The sequence below is a fragment of the Geotrypetes seraphini genome, chromosome 9 (assembly GCF_902459505.1).
Source record: "Geotrypetes seraphini chromosome 9, aGeoSer1.1, whole genome shotgun sequence".
NCBI classification, from domain to species: Eukaryota; Metazoa; Chordata; class Amphibia; order Gymnophiona; family Dermophiidae; genus Geotrypetes; species Geotrypetes seraphini.
Window position 1 is genome coordinate 51179583 of NC_047092.1, and position 20146 is coordinate 51199728.

At 44.4% G+C, this 20146-nt stretch overlaps 1 protein-coding gene across 1 annotated transcript in view; it reads right to left on the reverse strand.

Annotated features, from left to right (window-relative positions):
• Positions 1-924: 924 nt before the first annotated feature.
• CAPZA2 (capping actin protein of muscle Z-line subunit alpha 2) overlaps positions 925-20146 on the reverse strand; it is a 96679-nt gene continuing 77457 nt past the window's right edge. The window contains exons 7-10 of the mRNA XM_033958533.1: positions 13777-13855; positions 11681-11752; positions 9256-9318; positions 925-1908 (exon numbers count right to left, since the gene is read on the reverse strand). Coding sequence (XP_033814424.1) covers positions 1768-1908; positions 9256-9318; positions 11681-11752; positions 13777-13855 — 355 coding nt within the window. The 3' untranslated portion in view covers positions 925-1767. The remainder of the gene's footprint in view (positions 1909-9255; positions 9319-11680; positions 11753-13776; positions 13856-20146) is intronic.

A 20146-nucleotide genomic window follows, 5' to 3' on the forward strand; every position in this document is an offset into this window, starting at 1 on the left:
ACAATACTTTGATAAGGGTGAAAAGATAAGTTTGAGTTATTTTTTCTGGTTAAAAATTTAGAATTAAAAAGCCAAGTCCGTACATTTTATAGAAGTGTGGAGCAATTGCATTTGACCCCAGCATGAAAAGGGACATGCTATATTAACTTTTAGAAAAAAATTCTATGCAACTATATATACCAACTTGGAGAAAAACAGTTCAGAATTTCTATAAAAGATGTATTAACTTATCAGATAAAAAGAAAACAGAAAATTACTATTTGTTTCAATATAATGATAACAACATGTCTTGTTGATTCCTATTTAAAGTAACCAAGATATGGAATATGCAGATGGTCACAGTAAAACCACTGTAGCTTGATTTGAAAGTTAGAACTAATGAAATATCACAGAATACAGGAAAACAAAATGTTCTGTAAGAATAAGGACAGAAAACTTCTTCAAAAAATAAAGGGTAAGGATGGGAGGAATTAAATACACTAATAAGCCCACTCGAATATTCCAGACATCTAAAGCAAAATTCATACCTTATGTATAATGTTCTTGTTTAGCAGGGACTGAAGAGACTGCGAGAGACTGGAGAAGTCTAGCTTGTAATCCGCCTTGGACTAATAATGTGACTGCACAGAATGGAGGAAAAAGCCTCAGATAATCTGTGGATCCTTACTACATACCCACTTATCTGAATGAGCTGCTTGTTAAAAATTTCTCATTCTACAGAACATCCATCATATGCTAAAAAAAAACAAACCTCCATCCAAAGAAAAAATGTGCCTCCCAAAACTATATTTTATGAGCAGAAATGAAAAATGCTCCTCTTTGTGAAGAGATGAATTTTGCTTCATAGATTTCTGGAGTGTTCAAGTGGACATATTACTATAAGAATAAGGTACACAACTTACAAACATCCCCTTGACCACACAATACAAATAAATAGAAAATTTTGTATTTTAATGTCACATTGACTTGTGGTACATTTCAGTCCAGGGGGAAAATAAACGGACAAACATGGTAATGAGTATAGGATTATATAGTATATATTACAATTTGCCTTGTTATAATACATTTGTGGCTATGTAATAAAAAGAACAAGGGCAGATGGAATCCAAGCCAATTTAAATAGTCATCACAAAACAGCATTAAATGGACTGCTGCAATAAGTACTTTCATTTGAAAACCTCAAAACAGAATTAGACCTTTTGTCTTGGTTAGAAATGGTTCAGTTAAGCACAGAGTTAGTAAAATAAATGCATCTCCCAAGGTTTTGTTTTAAACACAATTACAAAAAAAATGCTTTGTCTTACACACATTAGAAGGGACACAGGTATCTTCTACAGCACATGTGGCTAAATTCTTGATTCTTTAAACATGTTAATTCATAGACTTCCTCAACTTTAAAATTTTTAATATAAACTTCAGAAGTTACCCATTTCATCATGAAATTACAGTTTTTGCAGATTTTTCTTTAAAACAAACTGCAGTGTCAACCCAAAACTAAGGCATGATCTTTTCTTATGAAAAGTTAAGGATGAAACAAAAAAAAAACAAAAAAAAAATTTCAGGTGTACATGATCATACAGCCCTCTTAAAAAAATAAAACAAAAGGAAACTTAGCTAAGCTTTGTGCTCTAACCAAGCTACTAAATTACAGTGATTTTCAATGGCAAGAGCCCATGCTGACTGGGCAACCTGACAATTCAGAATACTTTGCAACCATTTTAAATTAATATACAAGGAGACAAATCATCCAGTCATGCAATGTTCATCTTAAGCATTCTGCATCTCTTTTCCAATCTTGTAGCTAAGAATCTTGTTCCAGTCGATCTTGGTGCGGGTAACAGGCAATTGCCGACGTAAGGCTTTAAACGTAGTGTCTGACATTGTCTGGTAATTCTCACTAATAGCAGTCTGTCAGAAACAGTGAAGGAGTTAGAATACTGGAAGACTAACAAAACAAGAGGAGTGCTACATCAATGCTACACAAAGCATTCCACAGGGCTACAAAGCACAGTTACTTACCGTAACAGGTGTTATCCAGGGACAGCAGGCAGATATTCTTAACACATGGGTGACGTCACCGACGGAGCCCTCGGTACGGACCTTTTAACTAGAAGTTTCTAGTTGGCCGCACCGCGCGTGCGCGAGTGCCTTCCCGCCCGACGGAGGAGTGCGTGGTCCCCAGTTAGGATAAGCCAGCTAAGAAGCCAACCCGGGGAGGTGGGTGGGACTTAAGAATATCTGCCTGCTGTCCCTGGATAACACCTGTTACGGTAAGTAACTGTGCTTTATCCCAGGACAAGCAGGCAGCATATTCTTAACACATGGGTGACCTCCAAGCTAACAAAGAGGGAGGAGGGATGGTTGGCCATTAGGAAAATAAATTTTGTAACACAGATTGGCCGAAGTGTCCATCCCGTCTGGAGAATGCATCCAGACAGTAGTGAGTAGTGAACGTGTGAACTGAGGACCAAGTGGCCGCCTTGCAGATTTCCTCGATGGGCGTGGAACGGAGGAAAGCCACAGAAGCAGCCATAGCTCGGACTCTGTGGGCCGTGACAGATCCTTCCAGTGAGAGACCGGCCCGAGCATAACAGAAGGCAATACAGGCAGCAAGCCAATTTGAAAGTGTCCGTTTGGAGACAGGACGGCCCAAACGGTTGGGATCGAAAGACAAAAAGAGCTGGGGGGATGTTCGGTGAGCTCTGGTACGATCAAGGTAGTAAGCAAGGGCACGCTTACAATCCAGCGTGTGCAACGCCTGTTCTCCAGGATGCGAGTGAGGCTTAGGAAAGAAGACGGGAAGCACAATGGACTGGTTGAGGTGAAAAGCTGAGACCACCTTGGGAAGGAATTTAGGGTGGGTACGCAGAACAACCTTGTCATGGTGAAAAACAGTGAACGGTGGGTCGGCAACCAGTGCATGCAGTTCGCTAACCCTCCTGGCAGAGGTGATGGCAATTAGGAAAAGCACCTTCCAGGTAAGAAGCCTGAATGAAGTTGTGGCAAGAGGCTCAAACGGAGGTTTCATAAGGGCAGAGAGAACCACATTCAGGTCCCAGACGACGGGAGGAGGCTTGAGAGGCGGTTTGATGTTGAAGAGCCCTCTCATAAATCTTGAAACCAGCGGATGAGCCGTGAGGGGTTTTCCGAGAATAGGCTCGTGAAACGCAGTGATGGCACTGAGGTGGACTCTGATGGAAGTGGTTTTGAGGCCAGCGTTGGACAGCGAGAGCAAATAGTCCAAGACAGTTTCCACCGCCAAAGAGGTGGGTTCTTGATGATGCCGGAGACACCACGAGGAGAATCTGGTCCACTTCTGATGGTAACATTGAAGAGTGGCCGGTTTCCTGGAGGCGTCCAAAATGAGGCGGACCGGTTGAGATAGATTCTCCGGAGAGGTCAGCCCGAGAGAAACCAAGCTGTCAGGTGGAGGGAAGACAGGTTGGGATGTAGTAGAGACTGATTCTGCTGTGTAAGTAGAGTAGGAAACACAGGAAGAGGAATGGGCTCCCTGGAGCTGAGTTGAAGCAGAAGGGAGAACCAGTGTTGACGAGGCCACCGAGGGGCGATGAGGATCATGGTGGCATTGTCCTTGCGGAGTTTGGACAAGGTCCGCAACATCAAAGGAAGTGGAGGGAAGGCATAGAGGAACCGATCCCTCCAGTCGAGCAGGAATGCATCCGGGGCCAGACGGTGAGGAGAGAAGAGTCTGGAACAGAATTGGGGCAGCTGATGGTTGTGAGGTGCTGCAAAGAGGTCCACCTGCGGAGTGCCCCATCGAGCAAAGATGGAGAGTAGAGTCGGAGGGTCCAACGTCCACTCGTGAGGTTGAAGGATGCGGCTGAGATTGTCGGCCAGAGAGTTCTGTTCGCCCTGGATGTAGACCGCTCTGAGAAAGAGATTGCGGTCCGTGGCCCAGGTCCAGATGCGCAGAGCCTCCAGACAAAGGGGGCGAGATCCGGTGCCGCCTTGCTTGTTTATGTAGTACATGGCGACTTGATTGTCTGTGCATAGGAGGAGGACTTGAGGACAGAGAAGATGCTGGAAAGCCTTGAGGGCGTAGAAAATGGCTCTGAGTTCCAGGAAATTGATGTGATGACGACGCTCCTGTGGGGTCCAAAGTCCCTGGGTGCGTAGATCTCCCAGGTGAGCTCCCCACGCGTAGGGGGACGCATCTGTGGTGATGATCATAGAGTGGGGGGGCAGATGGAAAAGTAGACCCCTGGAAAGATTTGAGGAGTTCAACCACCATTGGAGAGATTGCTGAAGAGATGATGTCACAGAGATGGGATGAGAAAGAAGATCCGTAGTCTGTGACCACTGGTTGGCGAGCGTCCACTGAGGTGTACGAAGGTGGAGACGAGCCAGAGGAAGGACATGCACTGTCGAGGCCATGTGACCCAGGAGGACCATCATCTGTCGAGCAGGAATGGAGGGATGCAAGAGTACCTGACGGCAGAGATGGAGCAGGGTCTGCTTGCGATCGGAGGGGAGAAAAGCCCTCATTAGCGTGGTGTCCAGAACTGCTCCAATGAATTGAAGTCGCTGGGTGGGAAGCAGATGCGACTTGGGGTAGTTGATCTCGAACCCCAGGAGGTGGAGGAGAGAGATGGTGTGATGAGTAGCCTGTAGCACAAGTGGAGACGTGGGTGCTTTCACCAACCAATCGTCCAAATAGGGGAACACCTGGAGGTTGTGAGACCTGAGGAAGGCCGCTACCACTATGAGGCACTTGGTGAAGACCCTGGGTGAGGAGGCGAGGCCGAACGGTAGCACCTTGTACTGATAGTGGTGGTGCAGTACCTGGAATCGCAGGTAGCGGCGAGAATGTGGATTGATGGAGATGTGAGTGTAGGCCTCTTTGAGGTCCAGGGAACATAGCCAGTCGTGTTGAGAAAGAAGAGGATAGAGTGTGGCAAGGGAGAGCATTCTGAACTTCTCCTTGACCAGACACTTGTTGAGGTCCCTTAGATCGAGAATGGGACGGAGGTCTCCCGTCTTTTTGGGTACCAGGAAGTAGCGGGAGTAGAATCCCTGCCCCCTTTGATCTGGAGGTACTTCTTCGATGGCATTGAGAAGGAGGAGGGATTGAACCTCCCTCAGGAGGAGGGGGGTTTGAGATGAGTTTGAAGCAGACTCTACGGGAAGGTTGTCCGGAGGCAGAGTCTGGAAGTTGAGAGAGTAGCCGTGGCGGATGATGTTGAGGACCCACTGGTCCGACGTGATGACTTCCCAACGGCTTGAGAAAATGGTGAGACGACCCCCGATAGGCTGTGGAAGAGGTAGCGAGGGTGGATGACTGGCTATGCCCTGGAGAGAAGAGTCAAAAGGGCTGAGATTGTTTAGCAGGCTGAGGAGGCTTGGAGGGTTGGGTGGCCTGAGACCGAGCCTGGGCATGGTGCTGCTGTTGACGGGGTCGCCGAGATTGTTGGGGAGGCGGATTGAGTGGCCTGGCTGAGAACCTCCGCTGGTAGGATGATTGAGGCCGATAGGGTCGAGCAGGTGGAGCCTTCTTTTTCGGCTTGATTAGGGTGTCCCACCTAGTCTCATGGGCGGAGAGTTTCTGGGTGGTGGAATCCAGTGACTCTCCAAAAAGCTCATCCCCGAGACAGGGGGCGTTGGCCAGGCGGTCCTGGTGGTTGATGTCCAGGTCGGAGACTCTGAGCCAGGCCAAGCGACGCATGGCTACAGCCATGGCAGAGGCCCGAGAGGTGAGCTCGAAGGAGTCGTAGATCGAGCGGACCATATACTTGCGCATTTGGAGAAGGCCAGATATGTGCTGCTGGAATAGCGGGACCTTGCGCTCAGGAAGGTACTTCTGGAGGGCAGACAGCTGTTGGACCAAGTGTTTGAGATAAAAGGAAAAATGGAAGGAATAGTTGTTTGCCCTGTTGGCAAGCATGGCATTTTGGTAAAGTCTCTTGCCAAACTTGTCCATGGTCTTACCTTCTCTGCCAGGAGGGGTAGAGGCATAGACACTGGAGCCCTGAGTCTTTTTTAAGGTGGATTCCACCAGAAGGGACTCATGGGGCAATTGAGATTTGTCGAATCCTGGAATAGGGATGACACGGTAAAGGTTGTCCAGTTTACGGGGAGCTCCCGGTACCGTGAGGGGATTTTCCAAATTTTTGTAGAATGTCTCCCGTAAGATGTCATGTACGGGAAGTTTGAGGAACTCTTTAGGAGGTTGCTCAAAGTCTAAGGCTTCTAAAAAGGCTTGGGACTTTTTGGAGTCAGATTCAAGGGGAAGTGACAGAGCAGCAGACATTTCCCTCAGAAATTTAGAAAAAGAGGACTGCTCAGGTTTAGAGGAGGCATCAGGCGCCGATGGTTCCTCATCAGATGAGGAGGGATCCTCCTCGGTACCGAGAGGAGTCTCCTCCCATAAATCCGGATCCCTGACCTCTGGTGCGTGTCGGGACACCGGGGTGGAGGGTGCGGTGTGGTGAGTTTTGGACAAAGATTTACCAGAGCGCACCGAAACGGCACCAGGGGAGGACGATCGGCGTCGTTCTCGGTCCCGAGAAGAGTGCCGTACCGCCTGGTGCCGAGCAGGATCCACTGTGGTTCGAGAATGAACCACAGGATCATCAGGAAGTTGTTGTGCCGAAAGGATCGGCATCGAGGTGTTTACCGGTACCGAAGGAGTGGACACCGGGGGCTCGGTGCGGGGCTCGGGCCGGTCTGGTACCGGAAGGAGCGGTGCCAGGATAGAGGGTAGCAGTTGTTCAAGCTGTTTCTTCAACTGCTCCTGAAGCTGAGTTTGTAGGATGGCCGAGATACGGTCATCCAGGGGTGGCATCGGAACCGCTTTCTTTTTCTTCGGTTCCTTGGATGCCGCTCCACGCCCCGGCGATGAGGAGGCCGATGACGAGGCACTCACCGTTATCGGGGCGGAGCGTTTACGGGACCGGTGCGATGCCGGTATGGACGGTGTCGTCACCGTAGCTGGAGGGCGCTCGAGGGAAGAGGAAGGCTTCTTAGCCGGCTTACCTGGCGCCAGTGGCGCCGATGCGGGATCGGTCGGTGTCGAGCTGGACGGTGCCGATTTCTGCGGTACCGCCGCTGAGGGTGATGAATCCATCGCCGACTCGGAGCCGAAGAGCAGGGTTTGCTGGATTCTTCGGTTTTTAAGAGTACGTTTTTGTAAAGTGGCACAGCGGGTGCAGGAATCTGCCCGATGCTCCGGACCCAGGCACTGCAGACACCAATTGTGTGGGTCAGAAACGGAGATCGGGCGTGCACACCGCTGGCACTTCTTAAAACCGACCTGCGGGGGCATGAAGGGGAAGATAGCCTCCGCAAAATCGAAGTCCGAGGCCTGTATAATGGCAACAGGCCCCGCCGGGGCAAAAACGAAAGAAACAATAAAAATCAAAGTTTTTTTTTTTTTTTTTTTTTGCAATTGAAAGAAAAAGGAAACCCGAAGGTAGAGGAAGAAAAAAATATAACAAAAGCGCGAGCGGGAAGGCAAAAAGTGATTTCAACGGCCGTTGAAAAAATACACGCGTCTTCTTCGCTCCGCGGAAACGAAGAAACTGGGGACCACGCACTCCTCCGTCGGGCGGGAAGGCACTCGCGCACGCGCGGTGCGGCCAACTAGAAACTTCTAGTTAAAAGGTCCGTACCGAGGGCTCCGTCGGTGACGTCACCCATGTGTTAAGAATATGCTGCCTGCTTGTCCTGGGATAATATAGTTTTCAAAGTGGGAATCTTAGTACTTAGTCATGCATGTTTGGTCACAGGAAACTTTTAGACAATGATTGCTAGTTCTATGACACAGCAGCAAAGTTAATGAATTACTGGGTATATTGCTTACCATCTCAAGTTTTAACTGATCGTATGTTTAAGAAATATGAAATCTATACATATTGCACTTCTATTAAAAATCATACATTACTTAGCTTTTGTAAAGTCTGGGCACCTCTAGATAAAGAATATACCAATTATATTTTGCTTATAAATTTATTAGGGAGAGGAGGAGGTAGATGCTGTGGATGGGCTGAATGGATGGGCCATTTGGCTTTTATTTGCCATCATATTTCTATGAACAAGCTGCGAGCAAAACACAGTATGAGACTAGAATGTGATGATGGCAGATAAAAGCCAAATGGCCCATCCAGTCAGCCCATTCACAGCATCCACTATCTCCTCCTCGCCCTAAGAGATCCCACGTGCTGTACGGACTACTATGGTCTAATGCGCAGAAATATTAAAGAAAAAAAAGACAATTTAACCATGAATGTATATGAGTGTGACTATTGGGCAGACTGGATAGACCAGGTCTTTATCTGCTGTCATTTATGAGTATTGCTGCCACTGGTGTAGCAAAGACTTGATTTTTAACAGGTGCTCTGGGGTGGGGGAAGAGAGATGCTGAACCATGCATGGGCAACAGGAGAGAGAAGGGAGGGAAAGGTGCATCACTTTGCAATTAATTATTTTAATCATATCTAATTATCATATTAATAGTGGCATTAATCGAGATTAATGTGCAGCCCTATCAGGTATATATACTTTTTCTGCAGTTTTTATATAAGTTCCAAATTTTGCATGGGTGAATATGAAAACTGGCCATATTATTTCTCTGGAACCCTCAATTCAAAGTTCCTAAAAAAAAAAAAATGGACCAATGCTTTTTTTATGGGAGAAACTATTTCAGCTTCTGCAGCACACAAACTAATATATTGAAATATAGCTCTCAGGGGATTGATCCTTTCAAAATGCCTCCCCTAAGCATAAACACATGCACACAGGGATTGGAAGTAATTCCACAAATCATGCACTGCATGCTCCCCGTACTGCTGTGTTTGCTTTTAATGATTGATATGTATTTATTTGATTTTATGTTGTAAATCCTACTGTGAATCTAGTAACTAAAGCATACAGTTTTCTTAAAGGCTGTTACGTACGATGACTTAGTAAATGAACTTTAGAGTGCTGCTTGTTATGAGCAAAGCTCTATTAGAAATAAAGCATATTAATATCTGTCAAAATGGGAAAGCAACACTCTGTAGTTAAACTGTAAAATCCATTAAAAACAATATTAATTTTAAACTTCTTTTCAAATCAAAAGAATCTTTTGGGCATCACATTTAAAACCATCCCACCTCTCCCTTTTGGCTCAAAGGCACACAGGCTGGAAAAAAATTCCATGAGCCATCCACTGGATGCTTTCCCCATTTGTTGCTTTATAAGTTCACGCTCTTAAGGCTTTAACAAAAATCTAACTGCCCAATTTATGAACATTTTTACCTGGTACTCATTTTCTGAAGCCTCTACAATTTTTATAAATTCTTTAGCCGTCTGAACTTCATTCTGAAAAAGAAGTGTGTGTGTCATAATTTAATATTTGCACTCTTGAATACCTGTTGCTAAGTTCAATAGCTAACAAGCCTATAATAGCTGAGTTCTCATAACAAATATCACAAGAATCTGTGATCCACTGCAGAGTTCAACACGAAATAACCAACACCAGTTCTACCAACTGGGTGTATGTGGATACATTGCTATATAGAGCAGTGGTTCTCAATCTTCTTTCCCTTGGGACACACCTGATAGACAATGCTTCATGTGTGACACTCACAACCCTCATAGACCCTTCTTTGATCTGACAGTATAGCATAGGGGTGCCCACACTTTTTGGGCTTGCGAGCTACTTTTAAAATGACCAAGTCAAAATGATCTACCAACAATAAAACTTTAAAAAAAAACCACAAAGCACACTGAAAGGCAGAGAAAATGCTAATTATCATTCATATTCCAGGGGTTTTTCAAAGAGGTCAAGGCAGATGACTCTATACAATGTCAACTTAGTAACAACCATACAAAAATAGACAAATATACCCCCTCCCTTTTTACTAAATCGCAATAGCAGTTTTTAGCGCAGGGAGCTGCGCTGAATGCTCTGCGCTGCTCTTGACACTCATAGGCTCCCTGCGCTAAAAACCACTATTGCAGTTTAGTAAAAGGGAGCCATAGTGGAAAATATAGACAGCAGATATAAATTCTCAAAATGGACACATTTTGATCACTAAATTGAAAATAAAATCCTACCTTTGTTGTTTGGTGATTTCATGAGTCTCTGGTTGTACTTTCTTCTTCTGACTGTGCATCCAATATTTCTTCTCTTTCAGCCTCCTGTATGCTTCCTCTTCTCCAGACCTCATTCTCTCCCCCAACTTTTTCTTTCTTTTTCCCTGCCCCTTCTCTCTTTCTGTCTCCCTTTCTTTCTCTCTCCATGCCCCCTTTCTGTCTGTCTCCCTGTTTCCCTTCTTTCTTTGTCTCCCTGCCTGCCCCCTTTCTTTCTCCCTGCCCTCCCCCAAGCCACTAGGTTTGCCGCCGCCGCCATCGGGAAACAGACCCCCAAGCCACCACCGCCCCAAGCTCTCCCTGCAGAAGCGTCGGACCAACCAGCATTCCGCTCCATGATGTCAATTCTGACATCTGAGAGCAAGTTCTGGGCCAGCCAGGCAGCGATTGGCTGGCCCAGAACTTCATCTCCGACGTCGGGGAGAGGAATGCTGGTCAGTCCGACGCTTCTGCAGGGAGAGCTTGGGGTGGCAGTGGGGGACATCGGGGAGAGGAAGGCTGATTGGCCCGGTAAATCGGAACGGCAACACGAGTCTATCACGCGATCGATTCGCGTTGCCGATCGACGTATTGGGCACCCCTGGTGTAGCAGTTCTTGGGAATTAAATGTAAACATTCCGCATCCATAAAATCCTACCCTCTCTCCCTACTACAACTGCAAAGTAGACTAAACATTTCCTCATAACTTCCTATACAAAAAATGTTCTGATTCTCATGTCATCCGAATAGCAACAGAAATCTATTATTAACATACACATTGTGAAATAATAAAAAACAGGAAAGAATAAATAAATATTACCAAACATACATGTAAGCAAATCTGCCATGCTTTAGTAACACTAAGTCCTATGATTCAAACAGCAAAGCACTACCAATATTACACTGGGCCCCAGAACAGCAATGGATCTACTATTAGGAAAGCAGAACAACTGGATCTGCTACAAATCTCTACATAGGAACTGAAACTGAACCTTGGTTTTACACACACATACACTCTCACCAAATGAAGAACAAGGAGCCACAAATTAGAAATAGGACAAAAAATTGAACTGGGAATCCCAAAAGTCAAACTCAACACTTACTACAAACCTGGAGGAAAAAACAATCCGTTTTTCTCTCTTGTACTTAATAAAAAAAAAAAAACATGCACATTTCCCAAGACTATCCCCCTCCCCTTTTTTACAAAACCGCAGAAGTGGTTTTTAGTGCAGGCTGGCGTGCTAAATGCTCTGCGCTGCTCCCGACACTCAGAGTTCCTATTTGTTTCTATTTCTGTTAACTATTAAAAAAAATAACTACTAGAAGAAAACATTCACACTTCTATCTGTCTCTGGCAGATTAAGCTGTGTTCAGGAGACTCCCTAGATTATTATATCCTAGGTAAGAGGCAGTATTTGAGGTTAACTATGGCAACATCTCACTATGGGCATCAATATACCTGTGCAGCAGGAAAACAAGTTGCAGAATCATTAAATGCAGCTGCATGACAATTTACCAAATATCTGTTTCTATAGAACTCAAAATCTGGTAGAAGCAAATTCTCTGATCAGCTAAAGAAATACATTCAAAAGCACAAAACTGTACTTACAGACACTGTTAGAGATTCTTGCACATCTTTATGGCTCACTAGCTGAACATTACCATCTTCATAATAATGGACCTATAAAACAAAACACATATGCAGTATTTTTCACTGTTTATAGTATACATTCTGCAGGAATATATTTGTGAAAGCAAAGCAATAACAATATTTATGTTCATACAAGGAAAAATTGAACTAAGCTCATTGAGTTCAAATAATCAGGAGAAAAAGTCATTGATACCTCTGCCCATCTGTATGTCATCACCAAGACTCATCCAAAGAATTTTTGATTGCTTTACATCTTATTTCTAAACAAAAAGATCCCTCTCCTCCACCCCAAATCTATCTACTGACAAGTCATTAATTACTATATTATGTTTGTCTTTATGTATATTATAGTATCAAACATATACATTTCCTCATGCACACTTGTAGTTATTTTTACTTTTATTTGTTAGGACCCCTGATGAAGGCATGTTAACCGAAACACGGACCGTGTCGGGTCCCTTGGTTTGTAAAAAGGTAGTAACATTAACTGCAATCAACAATTTACATAATAAACATAGCCTGCATCTTGTATGCTCGTCTGCAGTTTTCTTTGTTGTTTGTTTGTTCTGTCTCTTCCTCACTGCAGATTGTGTTGGATTTTTTTTCTTTTGTTTTAAGTCATTAATTACTACATGTATGTAAAGTATCTCCACTTAAGAAACTGCGTTTATTACAATAATTAGCTATACTGGTTCTCTTTGGTGATTACAACTTTGCATTTTATAGCACTCAATTTAAAAAAGGACCTAAGGTAAATTCAATTAGAACATAAGAACATAAGCAGTGCCTCTGCCGGGTCAGACCACAGGTCCATCCTGCCCAGGAGTCCGCTCCCGCGGTGGCCCAAAAACAGGTCAAGACTTGTCTGAATCATCAGAAGGGGCTCCCTTGCCACCTTGGTTTCTCATTTAAGTCCTGCCTTCCTATCGAAGTCCTAGCCCTCCGGTCTTGCACATGCACGACCAGGTTGGTTTATACTCATTACCTGGTTAACTTCCTATACTTGTGTTACATCCCAGCTCCTCCCTCAGTATCCCACGATCCCTTTATCCCTCAGGAATCCATCCAATCCTTGTTTGAATCCTTGGACCGTACTCTGCCTGATCACTTCCTCCGGTAGCGTATTTCAAGTGTCCACGACCCTTTGGGTGAAAAAAAACTTCCTTGCATTTGTTTTGAACCTGTCTCCCTTCAGTTTCTCAGAATGCCCCCTCGTATTTGCTGTCCCCTTCAGTCTGAAGAATCTGTCCCTATCCACCCTCTCTATGCCCCTCATGATCTTGAAGGTCTCTATCATATCTCCCCTGAGCCTCCTTTTCTCCAGAGAGAAGAGCCCCAGCCTATCCAGCCTCTCGGCGTATGAGCAGTGTTCCAGCCCTCTTACCATTTTCGTTGCTCTCCTTTGGACTCTCTCAAATTGAAATAACTCAAATTGAAATAACTCAAATTACTTCTGATGTATAAAATCTGGCTATCAGATGACTATCTGGGGAATGGTTGTGGAAAAGTAGCCTAATAGTTAGTGCAGTGGACCTTTAGCTCCAGGAGAACCGGGTTAGATTATTTATGCCATATTTACTCTACCGCCTTTGTGTGTATACTGCCTTGCTCTGTATAATCTACTGGTTAAAAAACAGGAAAAAAGCTAAAATATTCAGATCAGACAGCTTCTTTCACATCAGTACAAATATTCCCACTGTAGCTCCTTTAGACTTTGAGAAGTCACTTAACCCCTCCATTGGCCCAGATACAAAATTAAATGCTTTTATATAAAATCCACTTTACTCTTTTGGGATTTTGCCAAGTACTTGTGACCTGAATTAGCTATTGTAGGAAACAGGATACCTTCAGTCTGTCTCAGTATGGCAATGCTTATGTTCTTAAGATATGTAAATCACCATGATCATAATCACAGAAAGTTGATATATCAAACCCCATCCTATTCCCTTTAAGAGATTTATATAATAAAGATTTATACTCTTATGACACAAATCTAAGTAACAAGTTCTCTCATAGGTACCAAGAAAAATAAAACAAAATGACAAAATACACACTTGAATTTTCAAGATGCCAAACACCTGAGTGGTTGAAGGGGTGATTGTAAACTTCCATTCTGATCGCCAACGGCCATTCCTAAAACAAAAAAGAATGACATAATAAGCAAGGCAAGAAGTCCTTTGAAAATAAGACATTCTATTTTGATCTATCATAATTTAGCAAGTCCAAGATTTTACTATTCTCGCTCACATCAATCATCTTCATCTTTATCTTTGTGTTTCATGCCATCCAGTATCCCATCCTTTTACTACCCCCTCCTATACAAGGCAGTAAATTTATGAAACACTTATAATGGAGCTGAAGTCAACAGGAGAATTGCTTTTCTCAAAAAGCAGCTAACTGGTAAGCCACAGAGAACTAGTTTGTATTTTCTTTGAGCTGCGACTAAAAAAAATATATATATATATATATATATATATATATATATATAAATATTGGCTTCCTATGATACTCTGTTCTTTACTGTTTTGCCATTTTTCTTCAGTTGCAAAATAGATGAATACACAAGGCTGCACATTCAAAATCTAATCAAGCAGCTTCTGTTGTGCTGTTCCTGGGGCCACCGTGAAAAACATATTGCCATCTCCGGATCAGACCCTAGGTCCATCAAGTCCGGAGATCCGCACACGCGGAGGCCCCGCTAGGTGTACCCTGGCATAATTTTAGTCCCCAAGGGAGATGTGCATCCAATTTACCCTTATCCGTATCACTCTATGCCACTCTTAAATCCTAGAACAGTGGATTCTGCAATTACTTCCAGATATTCGTCCTGGACCTATCCCCCCTCAGCTTCAGTCTACGTCCTCTTGTCCGTGTTACACTGGACATTGTAAATAACTGCTTTCCCTGCTTCATTTTGTCGAATCCTTTCAGTATTTTGAAAGTCTCGATCAGATCCCCTCGCAGTCTCCTTTTCTCAAGGGAGAACCCCAGTCTCCTAAGTCGTTCCTCATAGTCCAGGTTCTCCTAGCTTCGTTGCTCGTCTCTGCACCCTCTCTAGCAGTTTTATATCCTTCTTTAGGTATGGAGACTAATGCTGGACGTAGTATTCCAGGTGCGGTCTGACCAATGCTCTGTAGAGCAGTATTATAACTTTCTCTGATCTACTCGTAATTCCCTTCTTTGCCTAGCATTCTATTTGCTTTCTTCGTTGCTGCCGCACACTGTGCCAACAGTTTCAGGGTCCTATCTATCAGTACACCCAGGTCTTTTTCCTGTTCGGTCTTTCCCAGAGTTACACCTGACATACTATACTTGTGATCTTTATTTTTTCTGCCTAAATGCATCACTTTGCATTTTTCCACATTAAAATTCATCAAACATGTGTTGTCCACTTTGGTCTGTATTTTTGTTAAAACATTAATAAAGTTATTATATAATGCTAGAGCCTGAAAATACACATATTTTTCCTACTGCTAAGTTCCATCTACACACTTCCATACAGGCAGAACCAAATTTACCTCTTGCTACCCAGTTTTGGCAGGCTCAGCCTATCAGCTGCATCCCAGAAAACAACAGATGCCCTGGATATTTATTCTATCCTGGACTTTTCTGCCCTTTCACCTGTGCAAATGGTCCCACTGATTTTTTTTTTTTTTTTAGCCCATTCTCCCAAAGGAGCTCAGAAAAGGTTATAAATCAGGTACTCAAGCATTTTTCCTATCTGTCTTGGCAGGTTCACAATCTAATGTACCTGGGACAGTGGAGGACCAAGTGACTTGCCCAGTGTCATAGGGAGCAGCGCGGGGTTGGAACCCACAGCCTCAGGGTGCTGAGGCTGTAGTTCTAGCCACTATACCATACTCTCCTCTCCTTTTGTCCAGTTTCTTTGAACTTGTTCATGATCTTATTGTACAGCATTACCTCGGCATTGTATTTCAGAAACCTGGTTAAAAGAAAGATGAGGCTGATTTGTCTGTCTACCCCAAAGATATTCCTCATTTACCTTTAACAGGCTGGTAAACACTGGTGTTATTTGAATATTTTACCACTTATTCAGCTTAATGGTTGCTAAAGACATCCTGAACTACTACTGCCTGTATCAACTGTTATCCAGTTGCTTATCTCCTCATTATGCTCTTCAGCTGCACTGAGGACTGCTACTTGGGATGCTTTGTTAATTTGCTATAACAAGTGCAGCATCAGATACAATCTCTAAATCCCAGGGACTTTAGTAGTCATACAGAACATGCCCAGAGATCTTGTGACATGCCCAGAGATCTTGGAAACCCTGATATCATCAGCATATTTTCCATATATTAGATCAAGTTTTATCAATAGTGAAGGTCTTTTTTCTGATTCAATTTACTACTTTTCTGTTTTCTTGGATTGACAACTTTGATCTGTATATGCCTTCTATCAGGCTATCAGAGTCAATTACTTATTGCACATGAAGTTTGGCAAATGTCTGCCTTGAAACATTAGCTTCTATTGTCTTGATTCTCTCTCTAAATTTTGACATACTGCTTTTGAAAGGTTAACTATGTTCTTGGAATTCTACTCAAAGCATTGCTTTCTAGCAGTGGTTCTCAACCCTGTCCTAGGGGAACCCCAGCCAGTTGGGTTTTCAAGATATCCCTAATGAATATGCATAAGACATATGTGCATGCCTGTCTCCTCCATTATATACAAATCTCTCTCGTGCATATTCATTAGGGATATCCTGAAAACCCAACTGGCTGGGGGGTCCCCTAGGATAGGGTTGAGAACCACTGCTTTAGAGGTTGTGGCCCTCCTACAGACCTGCTCCTATAACCTCTAGCTTTTCAAAACAAAGGAAAAGATGAATTGAGGTGACAAATCTTTATGTAATCTTTACTGTAGAACATTAACAAGAATGTGCAAAATCAGGTAATAAAGGAATATATTTCTAGCTTATTAAAAACCAGTACCATAACATTTAAAGATGTTATGTTCTGTGGTTGCCAACTGAACATACCCCCATATCAAGTATAGAATCTTACTCTTCTTTTTTTAAAATATTTTTTTATTAAGTTTCAAAAAATTTAACAGTGATTTAGCAGTACTTTTCAAAAAGGCTGACTGACAAGTAGGCTAATTACCTTGTTAGTAAAACTGAAGCTAATCCTAAGTCTATTAGATTACTGCAACATCCTCTACCTCCCCTGCCCTGCTACAATGACTAAACAATTACAAACAATCCAAAATACAGCTCTGAGACTCATCTACTCATTGAGAAAACACGACCATATTACAGAAGCATACATCAACTCACATTGGCTACCAATCCAAGAAAGCACAGTTACTTACCGTAACAGGTGTTATCCAGGGACAGCAGGCAGATATTCTTGACTGATGGGTGACGGCACCGACGGAGCCCCGGTACGGACAATTTTAGAGTGATTGCACTCTAAGAACTTGGAAAGTTCTAGCAGGCCGCACCGCGCACGCGCGAGTGCCTTCCCGCCCAACAGAGGCGCGCGGTCCCCAGTTAGGATAAGCCAGCTAAGAAGCCAACCTGGGGAGGTGGGTGGGACGCAAGAATATCTGCCTGCTGTCCCTGGATAACACCTGTTACGGTAAGTAACTGTGCTTTATCCCAGGACAAGCAGGCAGCATATTCTTGACTGATGGGTGACCTCCCAGCTAACAAAAAGAGGGATGGAGGGAAGGTTGGCCATTAGGAAAACAAATTTTGCAAAACAGATTGGCCGAAGTGTCCATCCCGTCTGGAGAATGCATCCAGACAATAGTGAGATGTAAAAGTGTGAACTGAGGACCATGTAGCAGCCTTGCAGATTTCCTCAATAGGCGTGGAACGGAGGAAAGCTACAGATGCTGCCATAGCTCTAACTCTATGGGCCGTGACAGAACCTTCCAGTGTCAGTCCGGACTGAGCATAACAAAATGAAATGCACGCTGCAAGCCAATTTGACAACGTACGTTTAGTAACAGGACGTCCTAATTTATTCGGATCAAAGGACAGAAAGAGTTGGGGAGATGATCTGTGGGGCTTAGTACGCTCTAAATAGTAAGCTAGAGCCCGCTTACAGTCCAAAGTATGCAGAGCCTGTTCTCCAGAATGCGAGTGAGGTTTCGGAAAGAAGACAGGCAGAACAATGGATTGGTTGAGATGGAATTCAGAGACAACCTTAGGGAGAAACTTTGGATGTGTACACAGAATCACCTTGTCATGATGAAAGACTGTAAAAGGTGGATCCGCAACTAGTGCATGTAGCTCACTGACCCTCCTGGCAGAGGTAAGAGCAATAAGAAAAAGTACCTTCCAAGTGAGAAACTTGAAAGAAGCGGTAGCCAAAGGTTCAAATGGAGGCTTCATTAAGGCGGAAAGAACTACATTGAGATCCCAGATAACAGGAGGGGCTTTAAGAGGTGGTTTCACATTGAAAAGACCCCGCATGAATCTGGACACCAAGGGATGAGCTGAGAGGAGTTTTCCATGGACTGGCTCATGAAAAGCAGCAATAGCACTGAGGTGGACTCTGATGGAAGTAGACTTGAGGCCAGAGTCAGACAAAGAAAGAAGATAATCCAACAACGTCTCCACTGCGAGGGAAGTGGGATCAAAATGATGAAGAAGACACCAGGAAGAAAATCGAGTCCACTTCTGAAGGTAACATTGCAGAGTGGCCGGTTTCCTGGATGCATCCAGAATGGAGCGAACGGGCTGAGACAAAAGAGTATCAGTCGAAGTCAGCCCGAGAGATACCAAGCTGTCAGGTGCAGAGACTGGAGGTTGGGATGTAGAAGGGTCTCCTGATGTTGTGTAAGCAGCGAAGGAAACATTGGAAGAAGAAAGGGTTCCCTGGAACTGAGTTGAAGTAGAAGGGAGAACCAATGCTGCCTGGGCCACCGTGGAGCAATCAGAATCATGGTGGCTCGTTCCCTCTTTAGCTTGAACAAGGTTCTTAACATGAGAGGCAGAGGAGGGAAAGCGTACAGGAACAGATTGGACCAATCGAGGAGACATGCATCCGCTGTCAGACGGTGAGGAGAGTAGAGTCTGGAGCAGAACAGGGGTAGCTGGTGATTGTGAGGAGCTGCAAAGAAGTCTATCTGAGGAGTGCCCCACTGAGCGAAGATGGACTGCAGAGTTAAAGGATCGAGTGTCCACTCGTGAGGCTGGAGAATTCTGCTGAGCTTGTCTGCCAAGGAATTCTGTTCTCCCTGAATGTAGATCGCTTTCAGGAATAGATGGTGATCTGTGGCCCAAGCCCAAATCTTCTGGGCTTCTTGGCACAAGAGGCGAGAGCCTGTCCCACCCTGCTTGTTGATGTAGTACATCGCAACTTGATTGTCTGTGCACAGCAGGAGGACTTGAGGAAAGAGAAGATGCTGGAAGGCCTTGAGGGCATAAAACATTGCTCTGAGTTCCAGGAAATTGATGTGATGCTTCATTTCCTGAGCTATCCAAAGTCCTTGAGTTTGGAACTCGTTCAAATGAGCTCCCCAGGCATAAGGGGAGGCGTCGGTGGTGATAACAAGTTGATGGGGAGGTAGATGGAACAGAAGACCTCTGGAGAGATTTGAGGATATCAACCACCATTGTAGAGACTGACGAAGAGATGATGTTACAGATATGTGACGTGAGCAAGGATCCATCGCTTGGGACCACTGGGTAGCTAGGGTCCATTGAGGAGTGCGCAGGTGAAGACGTGCAAGTGGGGTGACATGAACTGTGGAGGCCATGTGACCCAAGAGTATCATCATTTGCTTGGCAGAGATGGAACGTTGTGGAAGCACCTGCTGACATAGAGATTGAAGCGTTTGAAGACGGTTGGACGGCAGGAACGCTCTCATGAGGACTGTGTCCAAGACTGCTCCAATGAATTGAAGTCTCTGAGTGGGGATGAGATGAGATTTGGGTAGATTGATCTCGAACCCCAGCAAACGTAGAAATAGGATGGTCTGGTTGGTGGCCTGGAGTACTGTCTGAGATGAATTGGCCTTTATCAACCAATCGTCCAGATAAGGAAACACCTGAAGGTGGTGGGAACGTAGAAAAGCAGCCACCACAATCAGACATTTGGTAAACACTCTTGGAGAGGAGGCAAGACCGAAGGGTAGTACCTTGTACTGGTAATGACAACGATTGATCATGAAGCGTAGGTACTGTCTGGAGGCCAGTGAGTGTATGTGAGTGTATGCTTCTTTGAGATCGAGGGAACATAGCCATTCGCCTTGATTGAGAAGAGGGTAAAGAGTGGCTAAAGAGAGCATTCTGAATTTCTCTTTGACCAAGCATTTGTTGAGATCGCGAAGATCTAGAATGGGTCTGAGATCTCCTGTTTTTTTGGGGACTAGAAAATAACGGGAGTAGAATCCCTGCCCCTTTTGATCTAGAGGAACTTCCTCTATGGCGTTCAGAAGGAGGAGGGATTGAAC